The following is a 22,279-nucleotide window of genomic DNA, read 5'->3' as shown; positions in this document are numbered from 1 at the left end:
TTGAAAAGCAGAGCTAAAAGGAATACTTGTAAAACTTTGCAGGACTTGCCTGGGACTACACAAGGCCGGGTGTTCGGTGCCCTCTGGGAACTGAAGGAGATGTTGATTTTTTTGTTCCTAAAATGTACAGTCCAGTCCAAACACTTCGACTGACCCAGAAATGTCTGTTTCTGGGGTGGAAATAGGTGCATTTGTAGTGGGTGTGCTGGTAAAGGACTGTGCTTCCACCTGGAGCTACATGGACCTTTATAATAATCGCCTGAGTTGGGCTCTTGGTGCACCGGGTTGGTTAACTGCTTCTGTGACAAGTATCTGTGGCTTGTGACTAGACAGCACATTTGTGGACAAGGCCTCTCAAGGATGTGATCAAGATCCCACTTGCATTCATTGCCAGCAGGAGACCTCCAAAGATGCCATGTGTTTTCTGGTTTTACATCCTTGCGTTTTAAACATTTCTGTATGAATGCTCACACCGAATATCTTTATTTTCTTCTGGGTTAGTTCTGTAATATTTTGCTGAAAAGGGACTCAAGACAGAGGGAAAGATTCTATTTAGTATCTATTAGTGTATGTTTGTTTGTATGTTCTCAGTGTCTTTTTAATAGAGGATTTTTGCTGGATTCTGTTACTCCGATTCCTGATCTTTAAAAAAAAAAAAAAAATAAATTACATTCAGTGGAACATCCAGGTAAGTCATGTTGAAGAAGCTGATTAAGCATTGACTAACTTTGAATAAGATCAAGTCTGCTTTAGGTACCGGAGAACCTGTTCCACTTCCTGTAAGAGGGGATGTGTCTGGCAAGGCGTCCTCCTCGCCAGTCGTGCAGCATGCTCCGCCTGGTGGGCTCACCCTCTGCCGCGCTCCTCGGCTGCACCTGGTTGTCATTTTAGGCATCTGGTTAGAGAAAAGCTGTCAGATGAAATGTGCTTTATTGACACAGGCTCGGGATTTTTCAGAGAAGCCTGCAGGAATCAACTGCCGATAATTCACTCATAATTTTGTTATCATCTCTATTCATGGATCACTTCTAAAACTCAAATGTATCCATACGTACATCTGGAGATGATAATGCATTAATACAGAGCAGGGTAGGTGTCACAGGGGAGTGGGGGAGGAACTGAGGCACAGGCAGATTACACAGTTTCCAGAGGCATAGAGCAGTTACAGGATTAATTGGTGCTAGGCAAGATCATGGACTTAAATATATTCTTGCTTTGAAGATTTTACTGGGAGCCTGCACAAATGTGTGACAGCAGAACTGGGTTTCAAGCCTGAGCGTAAATTATTGTGATCAGATCTAGCCCACTTAAAACTGGTAGTTCATTTTAATTGAATTGTATTAGTCTAGACACTTTATGAATACAAAAAACATCGTGCTTGTCAATTCATGCAGGGTTGAATTTGATTTAAATGGATGTGGATGCAGGTGTCTCCAAATTTCACCTTTCCTCTCTGATCTACTGAAGAATCTATTCAACTCTTTTTGGGACTGAGCCAAAGCCTGTTGACATTAATGAAGACTTTTCACTCAACTAAAATAAATGAATGAATCAGGCCCTTTTTTGTAAATTTTGTTGTAATGATCCTATGCCTTGGAGAGCTTTTGGTAAGAACTGGGGTCAGTAAGGATGATAAGCTCCCGGGCTTATGGGTAGCCATTCTGCGTATGTGCCAGCGAGTGAGAGGGAAGAGATACGAAGTGAGAAGCTTTAGACAAAGGCAGAGGTCTCAGTTTTGGAGCTCTGTTGTTTGTGTGTGTGTTTAGTTGGGTAACGGGGGGGTGAGGTTTCGTGTATGTGCAGAGTTTGGGCTGTGCGAGGTACCAGGAAAGTATTTCGTGGCCTGTCATTGCTGTCTGTGAATTGTTCAGAAATCCTGTGTAGGAGGTAGTGGAGAAGCGCAAGATATTTATTTAACTTGCAGTTTTGGGCTTTTTTCAGATAAAAACACTCTTGCCCTTCCTCAGTGAGTGCCAAGGCTTTTAGCTTGTGGTATTTAGTCTTTCTGAGCAGAATTTTTGTCTGCTTCTCTTGTATAGATGTGGTAAAATTGAAATGCTCCCGTTTTATAGGTTATCTCCGTAGCCATATGTGTTGGACACTATTGGCGTTTGAGGTTTATTTTAAAGCTGTCTTAAATTCTAGTGCAAGAAATGCTGGGAGAGTTGTTGACCTGATACACCCGAACTCCAGACCGTGGGATTACACCACACTTTAAGCACATCAAATAGGTTTGCCTACACTTGAGTTTCCCAAGATAATTCATAGCTAATTAAATTGAGTTTAGCTAAATACTTGTGCATGTTAGTCTGTATACTCCACAAACAAGATGCAGGGAAACAAAGGCTTGCAAAGCATCCAGACAAGCATGTGCAAATGTCAGCTAACTCGGATTAATTGGCAATTGGTTACCTTGAGATGGAAACTCAGTGCTTGTCATGATAAATGTAATTAATGGCCTGGTATTATATGGGGAGGTCAGTCTAGATGGGCTAATGTTCCCTTCTGGCCTTAATATCTAGATAAGTATGAAATTTCACATTTCTTCTTCCTTTCTCATTCTTGCATATGTACTTGGGGATTCCAGCCTGGCAGAGATGGGAATGCATGCTGTCAGGTTCTTTACATTTACAGTAATGTAAAACATCAGTTTTTATAAATCTCGTTTTTACAAGCCCCATCCCCTCCCTGGTTTGGGCTGATATCAAAAGATGAGGGTTGAGGCAAATCAGTAGAGCATGAACTTCATGGAAGTGTTTCTCTTTCACTCCCTTCTCAGCTTTCCCCCTCCCCCAGTCCCCACTAATAAAATCCGTGAATACCAAGCCTTTTATTCTGTTGTTGCATCTAGTTATTTTCTTTACTTTTAGCAAACTCATCTGTGTCTGATGCCGTTGTCCTTACTGTCAAATGCAGTAATATTAGAGTGAAAGGACTAAATTGAGTCCGTTCTGTAACTCTTTGGGAGTCAGCTGAACTGCTTGTGTGAAAGGGGTTTGCAGCATTGGCTCCTTTGTGCTGAAGGAATACAATTTTCCCCTCTGCAAAGGCTTTTGCATCATTTGCATTCCAATGGAACCAGCAAATTGGGCCTTCGGTATGGAGCAGACCTTTTTATTGCAATCAGCAGAAAAGTCGGCCTTTTTCCTACCATCATTTGGTAAAATTCCACAAACTCAGTGTTTTGGGAAGCGTGGAGGGAATGTTACTCCCATCATTTCCTAAAATAACCTGGACAGATTTACAGGTGCTTTGTGCTAGGATTCAGCTGAAGTCCGTGAGAAATGTATATGTAACTACACCACCTGTAAAAAAAAAAAAAAAAAAAAAAAATTCAGATCCCTCTCTGCTGCCAAAGGGCTTGCAGCTAGCCTATAATTTAGTCTAAGCTGGCTCTTGTAGCTTCTGTCTTACGCTTCCCAGTAGCCTTTTATTTCTGTGCCATCTTGGTTTTGGGGCACCAGAACGTACAGGGGTGCAAATCTGAAGATAGCGAAAGTCCTGCCTGCGCCATATTGTTCCTCCTACAGTTAGTTGTGCAGCCGGAGTTACAGAAAAGCTGTTGTCCAAAGCCCCATGTTTAAGATGCGATACCTGGAGGAATTCCCTCCGCCTTTTCCTGGCTGGTAACGTTGCTCTGCTGTTGGGAATATAGAGCAAGCTCCAAAAGTAATACTGACAGACTTCAGAATTATGATACACTGGAGCTCTGGCGTAATTCTTTGTTGAAGAAGTTAGAGGCCTAAAATGTTAAGGCTTATTGTTATTCTGAGTTGATAATCTCTGCCTTGCTTTAATAATTTTTCCTCATGCCTGGATAGCCTGCGAGTTGCACAATAATCACTCACACAGCTTTGTAATCAATGCCCAAAGTAATAGGATTCCGCTGGCCAACGGCAATTAATAAATTTGTGTCTTTTTTAAAACACTAGCAAGTCGGGCCTGAAATACGACTGACTGGCTTTCCTCATTTGCATATTTATTGCAGTGGAAAAATTCTTGCCGAATGATTGATGTTGAGCCTGCCTCTTGAATTCCAAACAGCACATTATTATGAAATGAAAAATGCCGGCCATACAGTTGATTAAAGTTGAAGACAGTGGAATCGGTGTTTTTTAAGATTGTGGGAGAATTAAAGGCATATTTTAATAGATGTTGACAAGAAGTGAACTAACAAAAGCAAAGCAAAGGATTTGCTTGAAAAGATTTAATCAAACGTGTTTCTTGGGGGATTAATTGCTGGGGATGACTAGTGCAAGTGGCTGGCTTGTGGATTTGAATGAGAAGTATTGTTCTCAGGCCAGCGTATTGAGTGCCATTTTGACCTGTAGTTTAACTCCTGTCCCACAGTCGTTTGAAAGGAGTGAAAATTTCCCCTCTTCATCTGAATGCTGGGATAAATGCGTGTACCTGATAAAGATACTTTTCATTATGTACCGCTGTTGAAATAAAAGAGGTTTGATTCCTCTCCTCCTTATTTGCATAATGTGACCAGTGCGCTGGGCGCTGCGCCTGTTCCGTGCAGTGGTGACATGGTGGCTCTCCGTGGTGGCAGGGGGAACTCTCCCAATATTTGGCAGCTCAGCTTTTGCTCTTCATGCCGTGGTTCAAACACCAGCGTTGTTCCAGCTTTTCTGTGTGAGCACGTTATACAGCCTCTGGAGGTGTATGGAAGATTAAAAGCTTGCATGCCAATGATATTCCTGTGATGCCAGATCCTCAGATTTAATTGAGGGGAAAAAGTAGTTAATTTCCAGCTTTGGCATGGGCTCTGAATTTCAGCCGGGTCCTGTGCGTGTGGTGTTTCGTGCTGGTATATCACGGTAACGATGCTCCTGTTTGTGTTTGCATACGGTGTGTACACAGTAACAGGCAGGCACCATTGTGTAGGGGAGCACTGCCACAGCAGTGCCCCATCACGCCCTGTAAGTTGCCATGAACGTACGGCGATGGAGTGAAAATCCTGGGAGTTTTGCCCCTATTTTTAGGATTCCGTCCCTGACCGTTGTACTCAGAATCTGCTGGATGGATGCACCAGGGTCAGGTGGGGAGGAGCTTGCCTGGTGGAGCAGTTTTGGGAATCCCAGTGGTTGGCTCTCTGTGAATACCTTTGAAAGCCTGTCCTTGAGGCACCGGCTGTTTTCCATCGACTTAAAGTGTCTCTGCGTGAGGCCACTCCCTGCTGCTCCGCACCAGCTGCTGCTCTCCGCAGCTGCTTGGGAAGATGAAATGAGACCCCATTTTTAGAGGTCATGAAAAAGAGCGCAGATATTTTTCTGCGCAGGAAGCTGCCTTGCTATAGAAATGCTGAACTTAGAGCCATGGGCGAGCGCAGAAGCCATCGTGCCTGCAAGTCCCCAGCACGGCAGAGCTTGTGTTTCAGCGGCGGCGGAGGCACAGCTGCCCTCTGCGCGCGGAGAGGGCTGGTGGGGGGAGCGCGTCATGGGGTCGGTACCCTGCAGCCCGGAGCCCCCCCACACACGGGGGGGGGAGCCCAGCAGCACAGCCTGTTTGTCCGTAGCCACTGGCATTGACAAAATTGATTTTTGTGGTTTGAGAGCAGTAGGACAGATTTCATCTCTGGTGGGTCTCCTGACACTTTGATACATGGCAGTGCTATCCCTGAATGGAGCTAAATACTCCAGGGCTAGTTTCTGACTGGGTGAAGGGATGTATAAAATGAGAACGTATGAGAGAGTATTAGCAGAAAGGCACACTTTGATTTACTGATACTGGCTCCCAGCTTTCTTGGTGGATTGATATGCTGTCTGCTGGATCTGGAACAACTTTTTCACTCCTGTACACAAAATGAAGGGGCTCCCATGGACTCTTAAAAGTGACTCTTACAAGTTAGAGTCTCACCACAGACACTGAGTCCCATTTAAGCTGGAAGTTATATTCAAACCACGTTTGCTGTGTTCTTGGAGCAGCTGCAGATGGATCCCACTCGGCATCCTTTTTTCTTTCCCAAAGGGCAGCTTTGAAAAGGTTTGATGGAAGGAGGGGTTGCGTGTTGTCCTGGCGTTAGTTGGCCTCTCCTACACACAGAGCATGAGTTGTTGTTTTGGGGATTTCAGTTGCTCATGCTGAAATGCCGTAAAGGGATCCAGCTTCTTTTGTTTTTAAGGCAATGCTGAGCCACCTGTCCTCAGAAAACACAGGTTGGACATGCAGAAGTAACTCCTGGAAAAGGAGAGAGTTTTGAGAGTTTTCTCACTGATGATGTATGGCCCAATGTTAAAGGTGTCAGTTGTGACGCTAATGTCGATATAAGGTAGAATATTTACCCCAGCACATCGCAGTGCAGATTGTAAGAGAGATGCAGCAAAGCTGCCAGCAGAGAGTAGGAGACAAGGGGTGGGAGAGGCACAGGCTGGGGTTAACTGGGGCGATAGGCTGTGCCTGCAAAGTCAGGTCGGGAGAGTTTTACATACCGCAACTTGACAGTTGCTTTTGCAACTGCTGTGCCTGCAGTCACTGGCCCCTGCCTGGTGCACTGGACTGGGAAGGGGCAGCTGGGGACGTGTAAGCGTCTGTAGTTGGCTGAACTCAACAGAGCAACACCCAGAAGTGATACTGATGGCAGAGTTAGTGTAGTAGCTCTGGGAATAAGCTATTGGCATCAGGATCTTCCTGCTGGTGAATGAGTGGTGGGAGGGTAGTCGTAAGGCTTTAACAGCATTGTTTCAGCCTTGGCTGGGTTGTGGTGCTTGTGAAAACCATAGTGTCGATATCTTCTTGATCCTGAAAACTTTAGAAACTGAAAATCATCAGGGACTGCCAAGGACCTAACACAGCTCATGGCAGTGGGAGGCCCCTGCTACACGGTCAGGGCTGGCATTGCCTGTGCTCTTAGAGGTATTGCTGGCTTTGTTCTGTGAACAGAGCAGAGCAGGGAAGGGAGCAGGAGGTACAAACCTGATGGTTATCACATGTGAAAGCTGCTAGCTGGTTGCCTTAATGTACTAGCGTGCTTGAAAGCTCCGTGTTTGTGACTCTCTTCTGTTTAATTGTCTGTTTCAGACAAGGAGCGGCATTAAAAAAAAATGTGCTGGGAGGGAGTAGGAGAGCAGGAGGGTTAGTGTCCGGCTTTCCTTCAAAATGACATAGTTTGCATCTGTGGAACAGTTTTGTTTTATGCTGCCTTCATTCACAAATGGATTCAGTCTTTTCCCCAAAGCCGACGGTGTAAAGGCAGATGAGGGCATTAAAGGGAAGAGAAGATGAAGAGAGACTGGGAAGAACGCAGTCCCTTCTGGAATTAAACGTGAAATGGATAGGGCAGGGCTGGATGGGAAGAGAGCAGGGGCGGGTGACACTTGGCTTCTGAAGTTGAGTTTACAGCACACTTAAGCACCCAACAGTAACAATGAGAATGCCATCCAATAATGCTATTAAATACACAAGAACCGAAAGCACGGAAATTACCCAGCTGTAAGAGGCTCATGATGAAGCCACTGTCTGGAATAATTAGCCCTCCCACCTGGTTAGCGCACGGTCATTGTCTTCCCTGCCCTCTCCATCCCCTTCACTCCAAATAAAATTGCTCCCCATCCCCACTTCTGTTGGGGTCCATATCTCGTAGCCTGGGGGAGCTTGAGCCTGTCTGTATTCCTTGCCTGCTTGCCGTGGCCCTGATATACCCCAGAAGAGCTGGAGTGCTACTCCAGTTGTAATTGACAGGATCAAAGCTGCCTGGGGTGCATTAGCACTGCTGTTGGAGGATAGGCAGCGGGTAGAAAATAAACAGTTTTGGAAGCTCTGGGGATATTTAGCTGTGTTGCAGGCAGTGGGAAAGATTTTGCTGTTGTAAGCTGTGCACTCAGGCTAGGGTGGGGGCAGTTTCCTTTTGCAAGCGATGCTTTAGCTGCAGACACGTACAACAAATGCATTTTTAAGGGCTTTTGTCTGTTTGTCTCTTGGAATTGTTTTGATGCTAACACACGGCTGTTTTACAAGTGTGGCAAACCTAATCCGTTAATAGGTTTATATAGCAGAGTTGTCAGAACGTATCTAAAATGAACCGCAGGCCAGGGGAGGATGAGTCCAACAGCCGATCTGCAACAAAAATCTTAAAGCATCTTCTCCTTGACATTCCCGTTACTGAGGTCAGGCCATAATTTATCTGAAGATGGTGACAACTGAGCAATATCACAGTGGTAACATGCGGGAGATTGAGACCTCTGAGTGTCTGGGCTGATTTCTGCTTGCACTGTCTCTGTCTGGCTGATGAAGATTTGCTGTTCACTCTACCCATGATCTCTGTGTCCTCCATAAAAAAAAAGAAATAAAGAAAAAAATCGAGTGGTGAAAAGTTCTCTCCATTCTTTTATGCTAACTACAAAGAAAGAAACAGGTTTGGGAGTTAAGCAGAAGAGTCCTACTGACTTCACGTCAGTGGAGGAACTGGCGGAGCGGGTACCAGGGGAAGCTCTGGGGAATGTCCCACCACTGCAGTGCTCCTCCTGCCCTCCGGACAAATCCACGTGCTCTGTCAGCCAGCGTTAACTGCTGCCCGTGAGGATGCTTGCTCTGGGTGCGTGGGGAGGGAAGCCAAGCCTGCGTGAACGTATCCTGCAAGAAAACAGATCCTGAAGTGGTGTGCTACGTTCCTTCAAGTGGTGCATTTTTTCCCCCTTCTGTGGTGCCTCTTTGTAAAAGTAGAAGGCAATACACCAGTGTCAGGTAAATATAAATTAATCTGTGTAAAGTTCAGTTTAGGTTTTTTGATAGAACCATACTAAGTGTTTTACCTGTAGGAGCTGACCCTGTGATTGATGTGTAGCAATGTACAAAGGGAGAGTTTGTGTAGGCCTAGACAAACACTTGTTTTCTGCAGGGAGGCTTGTTGGTTGCCACAAAAGAACTATTTTTAAAGAACAGATGCTGCAACAGTGTGCAGTTAACCCTTCCCGCAGTCAGCTGCAACTGTGTGTCCCTGGAGAATATAAGATCATTGGAACAGAGATCGTTTTCTCTGCATCTGCATAGATACAGGAAAATTGTCAGCTATGAAAGCCTTTGGGTACACAGCATGAGACCTACATTCAGGATTTGTGTCTGCAAATACCCTGGAAAGCAACTGCTCATCCCTGTAAAACTAACCTTCACACCATGTATTGATCATTTTGTACACCTCTCCACCCCAATCTTTTCTTCACTTTCTCTCTTTCTAAGGATCTCTGGGCCTGCAGTTCTGCTTTTCTGATCAGAATCCTCTCATTAAACTTGCCAGGTCATTGTTTAAGTTTCCCCCATAGATCAGATCCTTGCTACATTTAATTTTACTTACAATCTAATTTCTTATACCTCCTGCATGGTGAGCACAGCGGCATAGAAACCAGCAGTAGTCACAGCCCTGCAGGAGTTCGGTTTTTCTTCTTGTCTTCCCTCCTTCTGCTCCCTATAACATGCACATTACGTACAAGAAAGAAAAGTCAGAGGTCAAGTTTAGACGGGATGTACATATATACATTTTCCCTTGTGTTGCTTCATATTCTTCAGCTGAAGCTGGCCTCTGCTGCAAAACTTAACACAGGAGAGAAATGAGTTAGTCAGCAAAAAAGGTTGTTGTCATACGTGTGTGTCATCAGACACTTCGGCACACAGTATTTGCTTCTTCAATATGTTAATCCTTTAGGCTCTGCAGTCTGAATGTTTGTCGATGAAACATTAGATCAGTATACTCCCGATGTGCAGCCAGGCAGATGTTTAGAAGGCAGTCCTGCCTCCTCTCCTCCCTTTTTAGGAACGAAACGTTCTTTCCCAGTGTGGTGGTGTTTGACATTAACAGCTATAAATCAGTTTGAAGAGAAAACCACATCTCTAACTGATCAGAGAAAAACAGTTAATGGGACATGCAGTACCTGTGGCAGAAATTCAGGTTCAAGATGAGAAACTAAGCACTGCAAAGCTAAATCTTCACCAGAAGCAAGGATCAGTGGAAAACTGTTGCTTGTGTCTCTTGTTCTGCAGGTTGTAAAGCCCTGGAGGCATTGCTGAAAGTATTAGTGGACCTTCAGGATGAGCTACTTTATCAATACCCAGGCACGAGGCATTTGGTAGATGGAAAGCAATCAAAAACTGAGAGGTAAATACAAAATAAGACAAGACCTTTCTGAATCCTTTGGTCTCCCAACTCTCCAACAAAGAGGACAATGACAGCCTTCCTGACCACGCTCACTCTCTGCTGTTCTCTCAGTTGCTGCTGTATCTGGGTGACAGCCACTCTGGACAAACGACCACTTGAATTCCTTCTGCCAGTGTGGGAAGTCTGTTTTGTAATCTTTCTGATAATGGAGGAGTGGCTAAACTGTGGGTCTTTTGCCATAAATATCACCATGGTGTGGAAAAAGCATGGGTGGTAGTGGAGGGGCCATTAAGAATTCACACATGTTGCCTTAGAGAGGTGTAGGGTGTTTAGTTTGCGTATTTTTGTTCTAGTGATGATGAAATCCTTAGCAGTAGCGATGACGAGCAAGTGGATAAGGCTCAGGAGAAGAGGAGGAGCCTCCCCAAACGAAAGCTAAAGATGGAAGACTACCCAGAACTCATAGCCAAGCGGTATGCTGACTTCAGGACGTATCGGAACAACGTCTTGCAGAAGTGGCATGACAAGACAAAGCTGGCATCTGGCAAAATGGGAAAGGCAAGTCTTTGTTTATGTGTGCTGACATGCTTATTGTTTAGCAGAGATTTGCGGAACAAGTTGGTTTGAAAGTTGCATATCATGGATGTTCCAGGTTAAGCCGAGAATTACAGCAGTAAGAATTAAATACACAGGTACACACTTTTCCCCAACCTTAAAGAAGTTTGGGAGAAGCTCAGCCCTCAAATTTCAAAGGCGTAAGCTGCTCTCTCTTGTTTTGAGCACATGGACAGGAAAGAATTTTGGGGGGGCAAATGGTTTCCCAAGTTTTGGGAAAAACTCTTGGGTAGTATTGGTGTTCTCCCAACCAGACATCTCATCGTAGCCAGTCTCCAGCAGAAAGTAAGCTCTATGAAAATACCACTATTGCTGATCAACAAGCTGTTTGTGTTTATAACAGAACTAGGAGCTTCTGTGGCTCTCCTCCTCCATGAAGTGCACACTTTAATACAATGGGTAATCATTTCACCTGAAGATCCAGGGTCTCCTAACATCTGTGAGTTCGTATTAATCATTGAGAAGTTCATCTAAACCAGAACAGCAAAGGCATTTTATTAAGCCAGGCGTGAGGTTGCCTCAGGTTGGGAAGGGAGAGAGAGGGAGAAACAAATAAAAAATCCTAGCAGAAATCCCTGCAACGAAACCCAAACCCCCTCCTCTTGGAATGCTGTCTGCTTATCCACTGACATGGAAAGATAGAGGAACATTGCTGCCTTGAGGAAAAGCTTTCTGCATTATCTGACACTAGTTAATGTTGTTGCAGGGTTTCGGTGCCTTTGAGCGTTCAATCTTGACTCAGATTGATCATATTATGATGGACAAAGAGAGATTACTACGGCGGACACAGACCAAGCGATCAGTGTATACAGTGCTGGGAAAGCAGGAACAGGAATCTCATCCGGTCCCTGAATCTTTGCCTGAAAATTCGGTAAGGGTATTTTGTTTATATAACTCATCCTGTAGCAGCAGTGAAACTCTCTGCAAAGTAATTAGCTTGAGCCTTTAGCAGGTAATATTCTTGTTTGTGAGAGATTGATGAAGGAGATATCCGAGTGTTGATTCCTGTAATGTAATGGCTAAGAAAAAGATGTAGACATTTCAATTCCAGTTTTATGGTGTTTGCATTATCTCCTGTGCCAGTTCTTGACAGGGGAAAACAAGGTTTGGTCTGTGACTGTGCCCCTCCTGTGCTGTAGGAAGTGATGCTCACTAAATCTGCTTTTTGAGGTAGCAGCTACAAAACTTTGTTTTTACTCTGGAGGTTAGAATCTCCAACCCAGAAAGTCACTTTTAAAATCATACTGCATATAACCTACAGAATATGTTAGTAGTAAGTCTATTATTAATTTAGTATTTAAGAATGAATAAATACTCAATTCTCAGAGATCATGTAGAATTACTGGACTTGCAAGATATATTTTTGCCATTACATTAAAAATATCTGTAGTATTTTGCCAGAAAGATTTTGCACAGTCCTATTTATTTCCCAGTAAAGGTATCATAAATCTATTTCGACATTGGCAGCGTTTCTGCCTTGCCTTTAAATGTATTCCTAGTCCTTAAAAGCTTGTTATGTTGGGAGCTTTTCTCCATTCCTTCGTATCTTCAAGTGAGTTTACAAGCTGCTGCACGTGATGTCATCAGAGTTAGGGACAGAAATACGCACATATGAGCTTTCAGTATTTCCTTTGTGCTTCTAGGAAGTCCTCCCTCAGTCAGATTCCAACAGGCACCTGAAGGACATAGATGAGGAGATATTTGATGATGATGACTTTTATCACCAGGTAGGTGATGGTAAATCTGTGTCGGAATTATGGCTCCAATTGGTTTTTAATGCTTACAGAGCTAATGCGGTTGGTTCTGTGCTCTAAATTTCTCTTACCGGTGAAACTCGGTTCTCCGTAGATACCTCAGAGGACTTCGCTCTCAACTTTTGATACAGGGCTATGTGAGCTTAAACTTGCATTGTGGATGTAAACTTACTGCCATTGCTGGCACTGCTGTACTTGAGTGAGTCAGGGCTGCAGGATAAGGTCTGTGCCTGTAGTTCTCGCTGGTGAACATTGCTACACAAGAGAAAAATTACTGAGTTCTCCAAAGGTGACTGTTCTCTGTGGGTAGAGTCCCATTATGAAAAACGATTCTGGTAGATCTTCAAAAGCACCTAAGTTACTCTCATCTCAACCTAAATCATCTCACCTACCTACAGAATGAAAAAGCTGCCGGGCTTCTCTAGCACTTTTCTTGGAGTTGTGCCAGCTTGGATTTAGGCCAGTTACTCTTTTTATTTGCAAAAGTCTTAGAAACAAGGAATCTGCACCCAGTGCATGGAGGCTGCAGCTTAGGGAAACCTTGTCTAAACCTGTAATTTATTAAATAAATGACGGTGCCAGCTTTATGAAATACTGAAATTGCCATATATTGAGGACTATGATTCACTGTAAGTCCTTCCCCAATGCACGAAAAACTAGTTTTGCTCTGATGATCCACAGAGAGCTTTAACTTCAGGACTAAACAAATATCATTATGTCATTAGAAAGGCAGAAATTTCTGATCTGAATAGTTATTAGAGTGGCTAGTAAAGTGTTAGGGCAGTGGAAGAGAGCTGTTGCCATGTGACTGTGCTCTGATAACTGATTTGACAAGAAACATTTGAATACTTCCAAAATCTGGGGTTTCATGTACAGAGCCAGGACTAAAGATGAATAAAAAGATGTATTAAATTGGCAATACTTATCTGTGTTTTGTGGATAGGAAATACAGAGACCTTTAATGCTGCCTTTTTTTTTCCCCTCCGACACACTTCCAACCCTACTGCTGTAGATGTCCAAGAAAATTTTTGCAGTAGACCTCACCTAGTGCAGAATTAGGACAATTTGAATATTTAATGTTTGTGAGGCAGCCTGCCTCAGAGCCAGAAATTTATTCCAAGCTAGCTCCTCTCCGGGCTGTGTATTTATTGTAAGAGCATCTCTGCTAACATTGCTGTGAATTGAGCAGCATCTCTTGGGTAGGTGATGATGCCAGGTTCATCGGTGTAGGCTCTGAAATGGAGATCAGAGAGTGCCTGTCTTGTTGGCCGCAGTGGTTGAAGAGGCCAAATCTGTAACACAGTGAGATAATACTGAGGTGGAATTTGGCGTCCCGGTGGACCAGAAGCCCAGCTTTGGGCACCAAGTGGACCCTAAGAACACAGAACAAATTAAGTTAGTATAACAAAATAGTGAAGTGGTCGAGGAGAAATAGCTGTGATTGACAGTCCGTGGACCTGTGCAGAGAAGGTGCTTATTGGCCATGAAATGTTAAATTTTTAAAAGAAAAATAGCAATAGATGAATGGCCCGTCTTTCCTTCTAATAACTTTAACTTCGATAAATCGTGATTTCAGAAATATGACTAGTCACAGCTTAGCTTTTCCCCTCACTGGTTAATTGGGGTGCTGGGGTTAATCTAAATTAAAACTTAAACTAATAGAGGTCATTGAGGGAAGAGAATCACCTGAGTAAAACAAATGGGTCTGCCAGGCACAACTGTATCCTGGCCATTTCCCAAGAGGGAAGTGGCAGCAAATTGGAGTTGTTTCAGCATTCGGTAGAGGTGAAGGATGGGTGACACCGTTTTAATGTACGGCACCTCCGGAAACGTTCCAGATTGCATTCCTCGCTGTACCAACTGCTGCCTCCCGCGCACAGTGAATAGGAGCAGGACCAGCCAACAACATCTGGCAGCACAGCAAGGAATGGGTGCAACTTTTGAAACCCCATAGACTCTAAATATGGTGCTTAGCCTGGTGGAGGCTTTAATCACTTACCACTCTTTGGCAGCGGGCTACGACAGCTTATCCTAGCCTCGTACATCACGCACAGACATCTGCTGAGCCGCGAGGCAGCTACACATTCATTTTCCTTCCTTGCTTGTTTTTTTTTTTAATCTCTCCCTCCCTCCCTCCTTCTCTCCCTCCCTCCTTCTCTCCCTCCCTCCTTCCCTTCTCTCCTCCCATCCCCAATATGCTTCTTGGGAGAGATGATCTGTAAAGATTACTGCTTCATTGTGTGCAAGTAATTGTGGGGATGCCAGCCCCTTGCCAGACACCGCGCAGCACCTGTTCCGCTGACCTGGTTAATGTGTTCTGTTGAGTGGGATTTGGCAGAGATTGGAGCTGAAGCCAATTCAGTGATAAGGCTAAAGAAAATGGCTGTATGTTTTCTGTCACCTCCCAATTAAATTGGTTTCATAAAGTGCTTTCCTTTATTTGTCAGGGTGGTAAGCTGGAGCTGAACATTGCATTCAGAAAGGGTAGAGTGCATTACAATAGAGCGCTGACAATACAGTGAATGTATTTTCCTTCAGATGGGTCATAACTGTGCAGCGCTTTTGTGTGCGTGTGTGGATGTACATATATAAATAAAATGTAGAAAGGGAACTGGTTCTTCAGGAGTAATCGGCAGCAACGTCTCTGGCTGTTGGAGCTGAGGTTGCCCAGAAACTCTGACCTCTGTGCATAATACTTATTGCAAAGTATATGTGTACATTTCAATGGGTGCTTTTTTCTTTGCATTTAAATTTAGAGCCAGACTTTTTTAAGTATCACTTTAGCCTTTCTAAATAACATTTTATAATGATTAGTTTATTTTGATTACTGTTTATGGTTTATTAAAAGTAAACATGCAGATAAAGAAGGACATTGGGAACCAACTTCCTGTATATTTCAGTGTGAAATTAAGCAAGTAAAAATGAACGAGACCTGATGAATGTACACAAGTTAATGATAACAGAATAAGTAGCTATACTCTTTTGTTATAGATTATAACACAGAACTCTTTAATGAATCTGTTTTTCCTGTGGAAAAACAATTTTCTTGTCCAAGTCTTGGTATTCAGTGGAATTCACCGTGTGGGGCTGGTGGAATTTTACGACGATTCAGGATTTAACTGTTCTGTCTGTTCATCCCACTTTGCCTTTTTTAATATTCTTCACTTGTTTTATAAGCAGTTATAATTTTTATTGCGGTGGCCCATGTTGAATGGTAATGTAAAGCTGAGCTGAATAATGCAAGTGAAATATTTTTATTTAGGTTGCACTGGGTGGGAATAGTTAAACTGTTTCAGAAGGATCCTCATTACTGACAGCAGTGAGAGGCTAGACCCCATTTCCTTTTCTTCTAAACTCTTATTCGTATATGGTTTTAAGGAAAGAAAAAGGCTAGAAGACTTTTTAGAACTCATATTTACGTAGAATTCATTACAGCTGATACTGCTGCATTGAGACTTAAAATTCCAGCCTCCTACCAGAGAGCTGCTGGTCTGACATGCTACAGTGCAGATTTTATTATTAGGTTGAAATACTCCTCTAGTAAAGGAGAGAGTGGAAATTGGTTTATTTCCAACAGGAATTAGGTTAGTGTTCATATGCTAAGCGTTCCACTGGTAGCAGCTCTTCCCGGAACAAATGTTTGTCATTGATGGCAGCAGGTATGCCTAAGGAGAATTAGGAATATACATAATCCCTGTTTTTCTCTGCTCTCCTGCTCCCTCCTCCCCCTGATTTTGGTTATGTTGTATGCCATCGCAGTTTATAACAACCCGCAATCATCAGTCTTGTCTGTGATCACCACAACTTCAGATGCTGAGCAGAGCCAAAGCGGATGAGGAACATTCAACGAAACGCTAAAGTCTTCAAAGAGAGATGGCAGCGGTTTGCCAGGCAGGACTGCCAGTAGGTTGGAGAGGACTGTCATCCCTCAACTACTGCATTATGTTGAAATGAGCTGTTACTGTCTGGGATTGACTCCCAGGGTGAGCATGCTTGAATAGTGAGGAAGAGGCTTGCTCCGTTCCTTATCTGTACCCTAATTACTTAGGAAAGGAGTTGATCCTGTAGAAAATTTTGTTTAATTGTAGGACTTGTAACTTTCTTTATTGTGGTCCCTTGTGGAGTGGCACTGTATGTGCCTGCCCACTCTTGCACGCTCTGTGTGAAAGACATGGTTTTTACAAGTGAGCAGGAGATCTCACTAACTGCCTTTTTCCTAGCTTAGTGTTCAGAACGCCTGCGTTAATCTGAGTAACCGCAGAATGAACTTCCATGTCTGAATCTCTTGTTAAGATACTTGTAGCTCAGTTTGTTTCTCTTCTGGGTTGTACTTGTGTCTAAATAGCATTGTATGGCTTTTTAGAAAACTTTATCTGATGGGGTAGATTTCTCCTCCTGTCCCAAGCAAGAGTCAGCCTAAAGCAGTTTCCTGGGCACATACTGTGTTTTTTTCTCCCAGGTATTTGATAATGCCATAAACAAGTAATTACTAATCCAGTGAACTATTAAAAGTCGATAATGGTGAAGAATAGAGAGAAGACTGGCTTTCTGACAAGCTGGTTTACCTTAATTAAACTGGTGAGTGATTAATATGGACAGCTGATCTTGTGGCTTTAATTAGATGCATTTAGAGTTTTGTGTGAATAAGAGATGTCTCGAACCGTCCCACAGGTTAATGGCAATACAATACTCTTATCACAGGCATGTATCTTTCAAATGGCTGGGTAGATGGTTAATAACACGTTTTAAAGCTTGATTTGAAACTTCTCTTAATGGGTTATTAGAAAATACGCAAGTCAATGCCTATTTTATACAAAACTGAATTTTAATAAAATGTTTTTTAAAAAGAGATTGTCCAGTGATTTAATCTTGCAGTTTAGGTTTTTACATTATAAATAGATTGCAGAAAGTTAAATTTTAAAAAAGTGTTTCAAGGGAATTTAAAAAAAATATTTGAGCTGTAGTCTAGATTTTCTCTGGTGTTGCTAGATATCCAAATGGTGTTACGCTACTACTGTGTGGAAGCTTGAAAGAGGAAAAGAAACAGCTTGCTTCTACATCCAGGCAGAATGCAGTGTAAGATGTATGCTGAATGAGTCCTGGACTAGAAGCAACCTTTCGTAATTTATGCTGCTTTAAATAATTGTATGGTGTGTAAATATGAAAAAGAAGGAAAAAATCATGTGATTCACCATGTCTCTCCAAAGACCAAAGGAGAAAAAAATTACATTAGGAAGTATTGAAATTACATTGCTAAAATGCAGCTTTGTCAATTTTCTGTTCAGGAGTGACTTGCATTTTCACCAGGAAAGAGGAAAAGCATTTGGTGTTTGTAGTCTTACTTCTTTACTTGGACTTGACAAGTTGTACTTAGCTTCTCTCTTTTTGTTTCCTACAGTTATTTCGTAAAAAATAACTTTTTAAAACTGTTAAAAGATAACAGTAACACATTTTTTCAATGTGACATGTCATGTTGGGCTCTGTGAGGCAGGATGAAGGTAATTTGCCTGAGCTTTTGAAAGGATTCTGTTAAAAGATAGCGGAGCGCCGTTAGTAGACCTTCACACCACAATAATTGTTTGTTTACTGTCTCCAGTAACAAATACACATTTAGCTAGAAAAGTCCACATAAGCAATTTGCAAATACTTTAGAGTTCCCCATTAATAAACTGAGTATTTTTTTAGCCAAGGAGTGACAGAGTGTTCTAGTAAAGGTAAGCAGCTGCTGCTGGTAAACCTGAAGTCTGGGTTTCTCACGTTTTTCTCATTGTTTCAGAATCCACGGATAGTCGAGTCTTTTTCTGTTTCTGTTGCTTTCAGCAAGCGACTAAGATGGCAGAAGCCGTCGAGGTTCTGCTTTTCCATTGTTCTGCAGAGTTGTTGTAAAATGAACATTGTCGGCCCCTTGTTTGATATTATTATCGGTGCAGGGAGCCCGATAGGACAGGTTTGACTTCCTTGTACAGCAGCCAGCACAATGGCCGGGCTGAGACTGCGTCTCACCTCTTCGCATACCTGACTCGGTGAATTCAAAGGCAGCAGTGCCACTTGCAAGACAGAGTAGGTGGCTTTGATGCACTGTAGCAGAAATGACCCGTGCCTTTACTGGCTTTTCGGAGGATTTTAATAACATCGGAGAAAAAGTGTTTCTTTTGTTCTGATTATCTTCCTAAGCTTTGTAAACTAAACTGTTTCTATAGATCAACTTTTGCGAGGTGTTAATTTGAAGTGGTCTGTGAGGGCTGAGAAAAGTGAGCCTTTTGTCACGAGGCTTATTTCAGCTATACTTAGCTCTTTGTTTCAAGTGGAAATTCTTAGGGGTCTGCAAATCAGAAAGGTCAGCAACTGTAGTATTAGAAACACTGATAGATAGTGCATGAAAATGAGACCTAACCTCTAAAATGAAAATTGACCTCTAAAATGAGAAATGAATCTCTATTACCCTTGAACAACACCCTGATGGCATTTCTAAATCCCTCTAATTTTGTACAATGTACTTTGTGTGCATCTCTCTAACTAGTGTAGAGAGGGAGTCCTTTTAAGGTGAATTCTTTAGAAAGCACACATCATTGACTCCAGTGTAAATTTTAACAATGGCTTTGGTGTCAGCAAAGGTAGCTGAATACTAACCGCTTTCGAAGCTCTTGCCTTTGGACACGTTCTGCCTTGCTCTTTGTTAGCCGTTGCAGATTTTAAGCTCTTGCGCGCTCAGGACACAGAAGGGAGAGTCAGTCTTCATCTGCTCCCAGCCCTCCGTGAACACGGCTTGTGGGCCTTGGCAAACCACGCGACCTCTGCGTGCTTTTCGTGTGGTCGGTAGTCCCTGGTTTTGACTAGGGAGTCTGACGGGGCTGGTTTTAATAGCAAAGCTTTGTTGAGTTCAGAAACACACGTGTGCGGGAGCACTCGTGGCAAGCATCGCCGCTTCGTTCCAAAGACAAATAAAAATGTTAGCAACTTTCTTCTGCTTACTATTGCCCGTTGTCCGCTTTGCACATAGTTTGTCTTCCTGGTTCCAGCTTTTGGTAGGAGCAGCTCAGAGACGGTACTTGAGTTGCAGTCTGCTGGACGTGGTTGCACTTCGTTGCAGGTAGGCAGTTGTGTTCATTTACGTGGGAGACTGAGCTTAGGTTTTTGAAGTTCGGGGAAGATGTGAAGAGGTGAAGGAGGGAGAGCAAAAAAGGATATGTTTCAAATCAAAGCCTTTTGATGCTGAAATTGCCTGACTCAAACTCTTGTCTTCACACATCAGGGCTTAATGCTGATAGTGATTTACTTACATTTCCTAGTTAATAATTAGACATTGGGAGACACCATATATCACTCCTAATGGAATATATGGGGTCTGATGAGAGTTTTCTGTTTTGACTAATAAATTTTAACCAGAATCGCCAAGCTTAATGAAATATTACAGCTTCGGAAGTGGTTTAAGTCTTGTGCTGTGAAAACTGTGTTGCTTTATTCAGTAAATGAATTTATCATTCATTCTGTATCCTGAGCCCTAGCTGGCTCTGGAGCATGGGCTGAATGCAAGACTCTGAACTAGAAAGCGGAAAAACTAATCAAATCCTTAAAGACCAAAGGCAGCGAGGCAGGTCTAGACTGACTTTTTCAGTGGTAGCCTCTGGCTACATCCACTTTTATTTTAGTAACCATTGTTAGCATGATTTATAACTTTAGCTTTAAGACGTACACTATTTAGATGTAATAAGATGCTTCGCAGCTTTTATTTCTATTCCCTAATTTCCCTCTTGTCCCTGCTTTTTTTTTACTTCCCCCTCGTCTTTGTCTCCCTCTCCTCTCCCCAGGAGTGTCCCCAGTCCTGCAGTTGACGCTGCATTGAAAGACCATTTCACTGTCAGCCCCAAGGTCAACAAAACCGGCTCTGCCTCAACTAATGGCTGATCGGCTGGTGGCCTAGTTAGTGCAGAGGAGACTACTGTGTGCAGGGTTTAGTCTTCGACTGCTGCACAAAGCTTTTCCCTGCTAATTCTGGTGAGAGGATCCTCTGTGCACAGAGGAGAGGACATGCCCCCCAGCAAATAACGGGATCCCTGCTGTCGCCACGCTAAGTGGCATACAGTTCAACTCCTTGCCCTTCACAGCTGTCATGGGAAATGCTGCCTTGCCAAAAGGAGAGCGATCCTGTCCAACAAGATCCTGCCCGCTTCCCAGGTACAGCATTAGGAACCTGCCCCAAAACGCATCTTGTTCTAACCAGCGTGGACATAGTTGTAAGACCTCGGCGGCACTCCTTAGTCTACCTGTCTGTGGATTTGGTGGGCTACCAGGAAGAGCAAGTCCTTTTTTGCTGCGTAGTTCTCTGAGTGTAGGACATCTGTGCATTACTGTCTTCTTGTGCCTTGGCCTCTGCCATTGCTACTCAGCAGTTTTTTCTGTGCATCGTGCCAAGGAAGCAAGATAAGAGGAGACAGTAAACACACCTTATTGCTGGTACAGGAAGAAACCACTAAAACCTTGCTGCACCATTTCTCGCTGCTGTGAAAACCCTCCCTCCCACCTTGCTTTTGACAGAATATTGACTAGAAACCAAGATCCCATTTCTTCTTAGCCTTAAGGGCAGCTGTTTACAGAGTAGCGGTGTTACATAGGTTTACTGTGTCGTATGTCTGTGTAACACTGGATTTGGATCTTGTATTTAGCTGCCAGAAGTGACTGTGATGAAGTGGGAGAGATAAACTGATAGATTGTGTGCCAGAAAGATGTTGGGAATCAATCAGATAAACAGGGCAGAGAAGTAGCTTGCTGTTTCCTAGTGATAATAAACCAGTGGCCTCTCTTCCTGGAATTCTTAAATATAATTGCTGCAGTAATAATCTCCAAAAATAAGCAAATAGAAAAAAAGTCATGGCAGGTTTTTAATTATGCTTGAATCGCTCTTTTTTTTTTTTTGTAATATGATGTATACCTTGAAGGAGAGGAAAGGTGTGGACAGTTATAAATATTACCTCTGTTGCTTGAGTGTCTCTTATTTGAAAATAAAAAAGGGTCATAAAATGATACTCAACTACCTTTATGGCATTTTTCTTTCGTGGGGTGCACGCCTTTTCCCTCCCTCACTCCCGTAGTGTAATTAAGTAATCAGAAACTATGGGGGTCAGCGAGATTCTCACGTAGCACTGTGCCTGGGACAGCTTTTGGTGTCAGCTGCGCTCGGTGGGGCAGCATCAGTGCCTGGGAAGCCGTCTGAGGGCAGGCTGCTCTGAGCACAGCCATAGTCGGGAGCTAAGCTGTGCTCAGAAATGCCGTCGTCTCACTTGAGCTGGTATTTCCTTATACACATCCACGGCTGCCGGGATGGCAGAAGCATAGCTTCTTTCTTGTCCTCTTGCCTTGTCTGTGCGTGCTGTCTTGGGCCAGGTGAAGACTATAGCCAGGACCATGGCTGCTCCCCAAGCTCTGCTTTCCGTGACTGTAACTGTACTGCGATTGACCATTGCAGTCCAGATCTCCTACTTGAGCAAAAGTATAGGGTGGAGGAAAAGCATCATTCATCCTTTCTTCTCTAGCATCTTTGTGGAATTGCCTGGACTTTCTGGTTTCTAGGTGGGTCTGTTTCGGGTCCTTTCTGAGCTGTGAAATGTTGGCATCTAGAAAGCAGTCTGTGCCCCTCGGTTTTGGAGGGTTTATTTCTGTTCTTTGTGTTAATATGTTGGCTAATACCCAAGGCACAGCACGTACAATTTACAGTGAGTGGTGATAAACATATAGCACTGGTCAAGCATCCAAAAAGGCTGTTCACAATATTCTTTGGCTGCAGGAAGCAAAAAGGACAAAACCCAACCCTCAGGACATGAAA

At 43.3% G+C, this 22,279-nt stretch overlaps 1 protein-coding gene across 1 annotated transcript in view; it reads left to right on the top strand.

Annotated features, from left to right (window-relative positions):
- The window catches only part of AATF (apoptosis antagonizing transcription factor), a 55,963-nt gene that overhangs the window by 9,801 nt on the left and 23,883 nt on the right, over window positions 1-22,279 (top strand). The window contains exons 5-8 of the mRNA XM_009329125.1: window positions 9,976-10,090; window positions 10,444-10,648; window positions 11,412-11,576; window positions 12,349-12,432. Coding sequence (XP_009327400.1) covers window positions 9,976-10,090; window positions 10,444-10,648; window positions 11,412-11,576; window positions 12,349-12,432 — 569 coding nt within the window. The remainder of the gene's footprint in view (window positions 1-9,975; window positions 10,091-10,443; window positions 10,649-11,411; window positions 11,577-12,348; window positions 12,433-22,279) is intronic.

The sequence above is a fragment of the Pygoscelis adeliae genome, unplaced genomic scaffold (assembly GCF_000699105.1).
Source record: "Pygoscelis adeliae isolate BGI_AS28 unplaced genomic scaffold, ASM69910v1 Scaffold427, whole genome shotgun sequence".
Lineage (NCBI taxonomy): Eukaryota > Metazoa > Chordata > Aves > Sphenisciformes > Spheniscidae > Pygoscelis > Pygoscelis adeliae.
The sequence above is the reverse complement of the archived record's forward strand: the minus strand, read 5'-3'. Positions and strand labels throughout refer to the sequence as shown.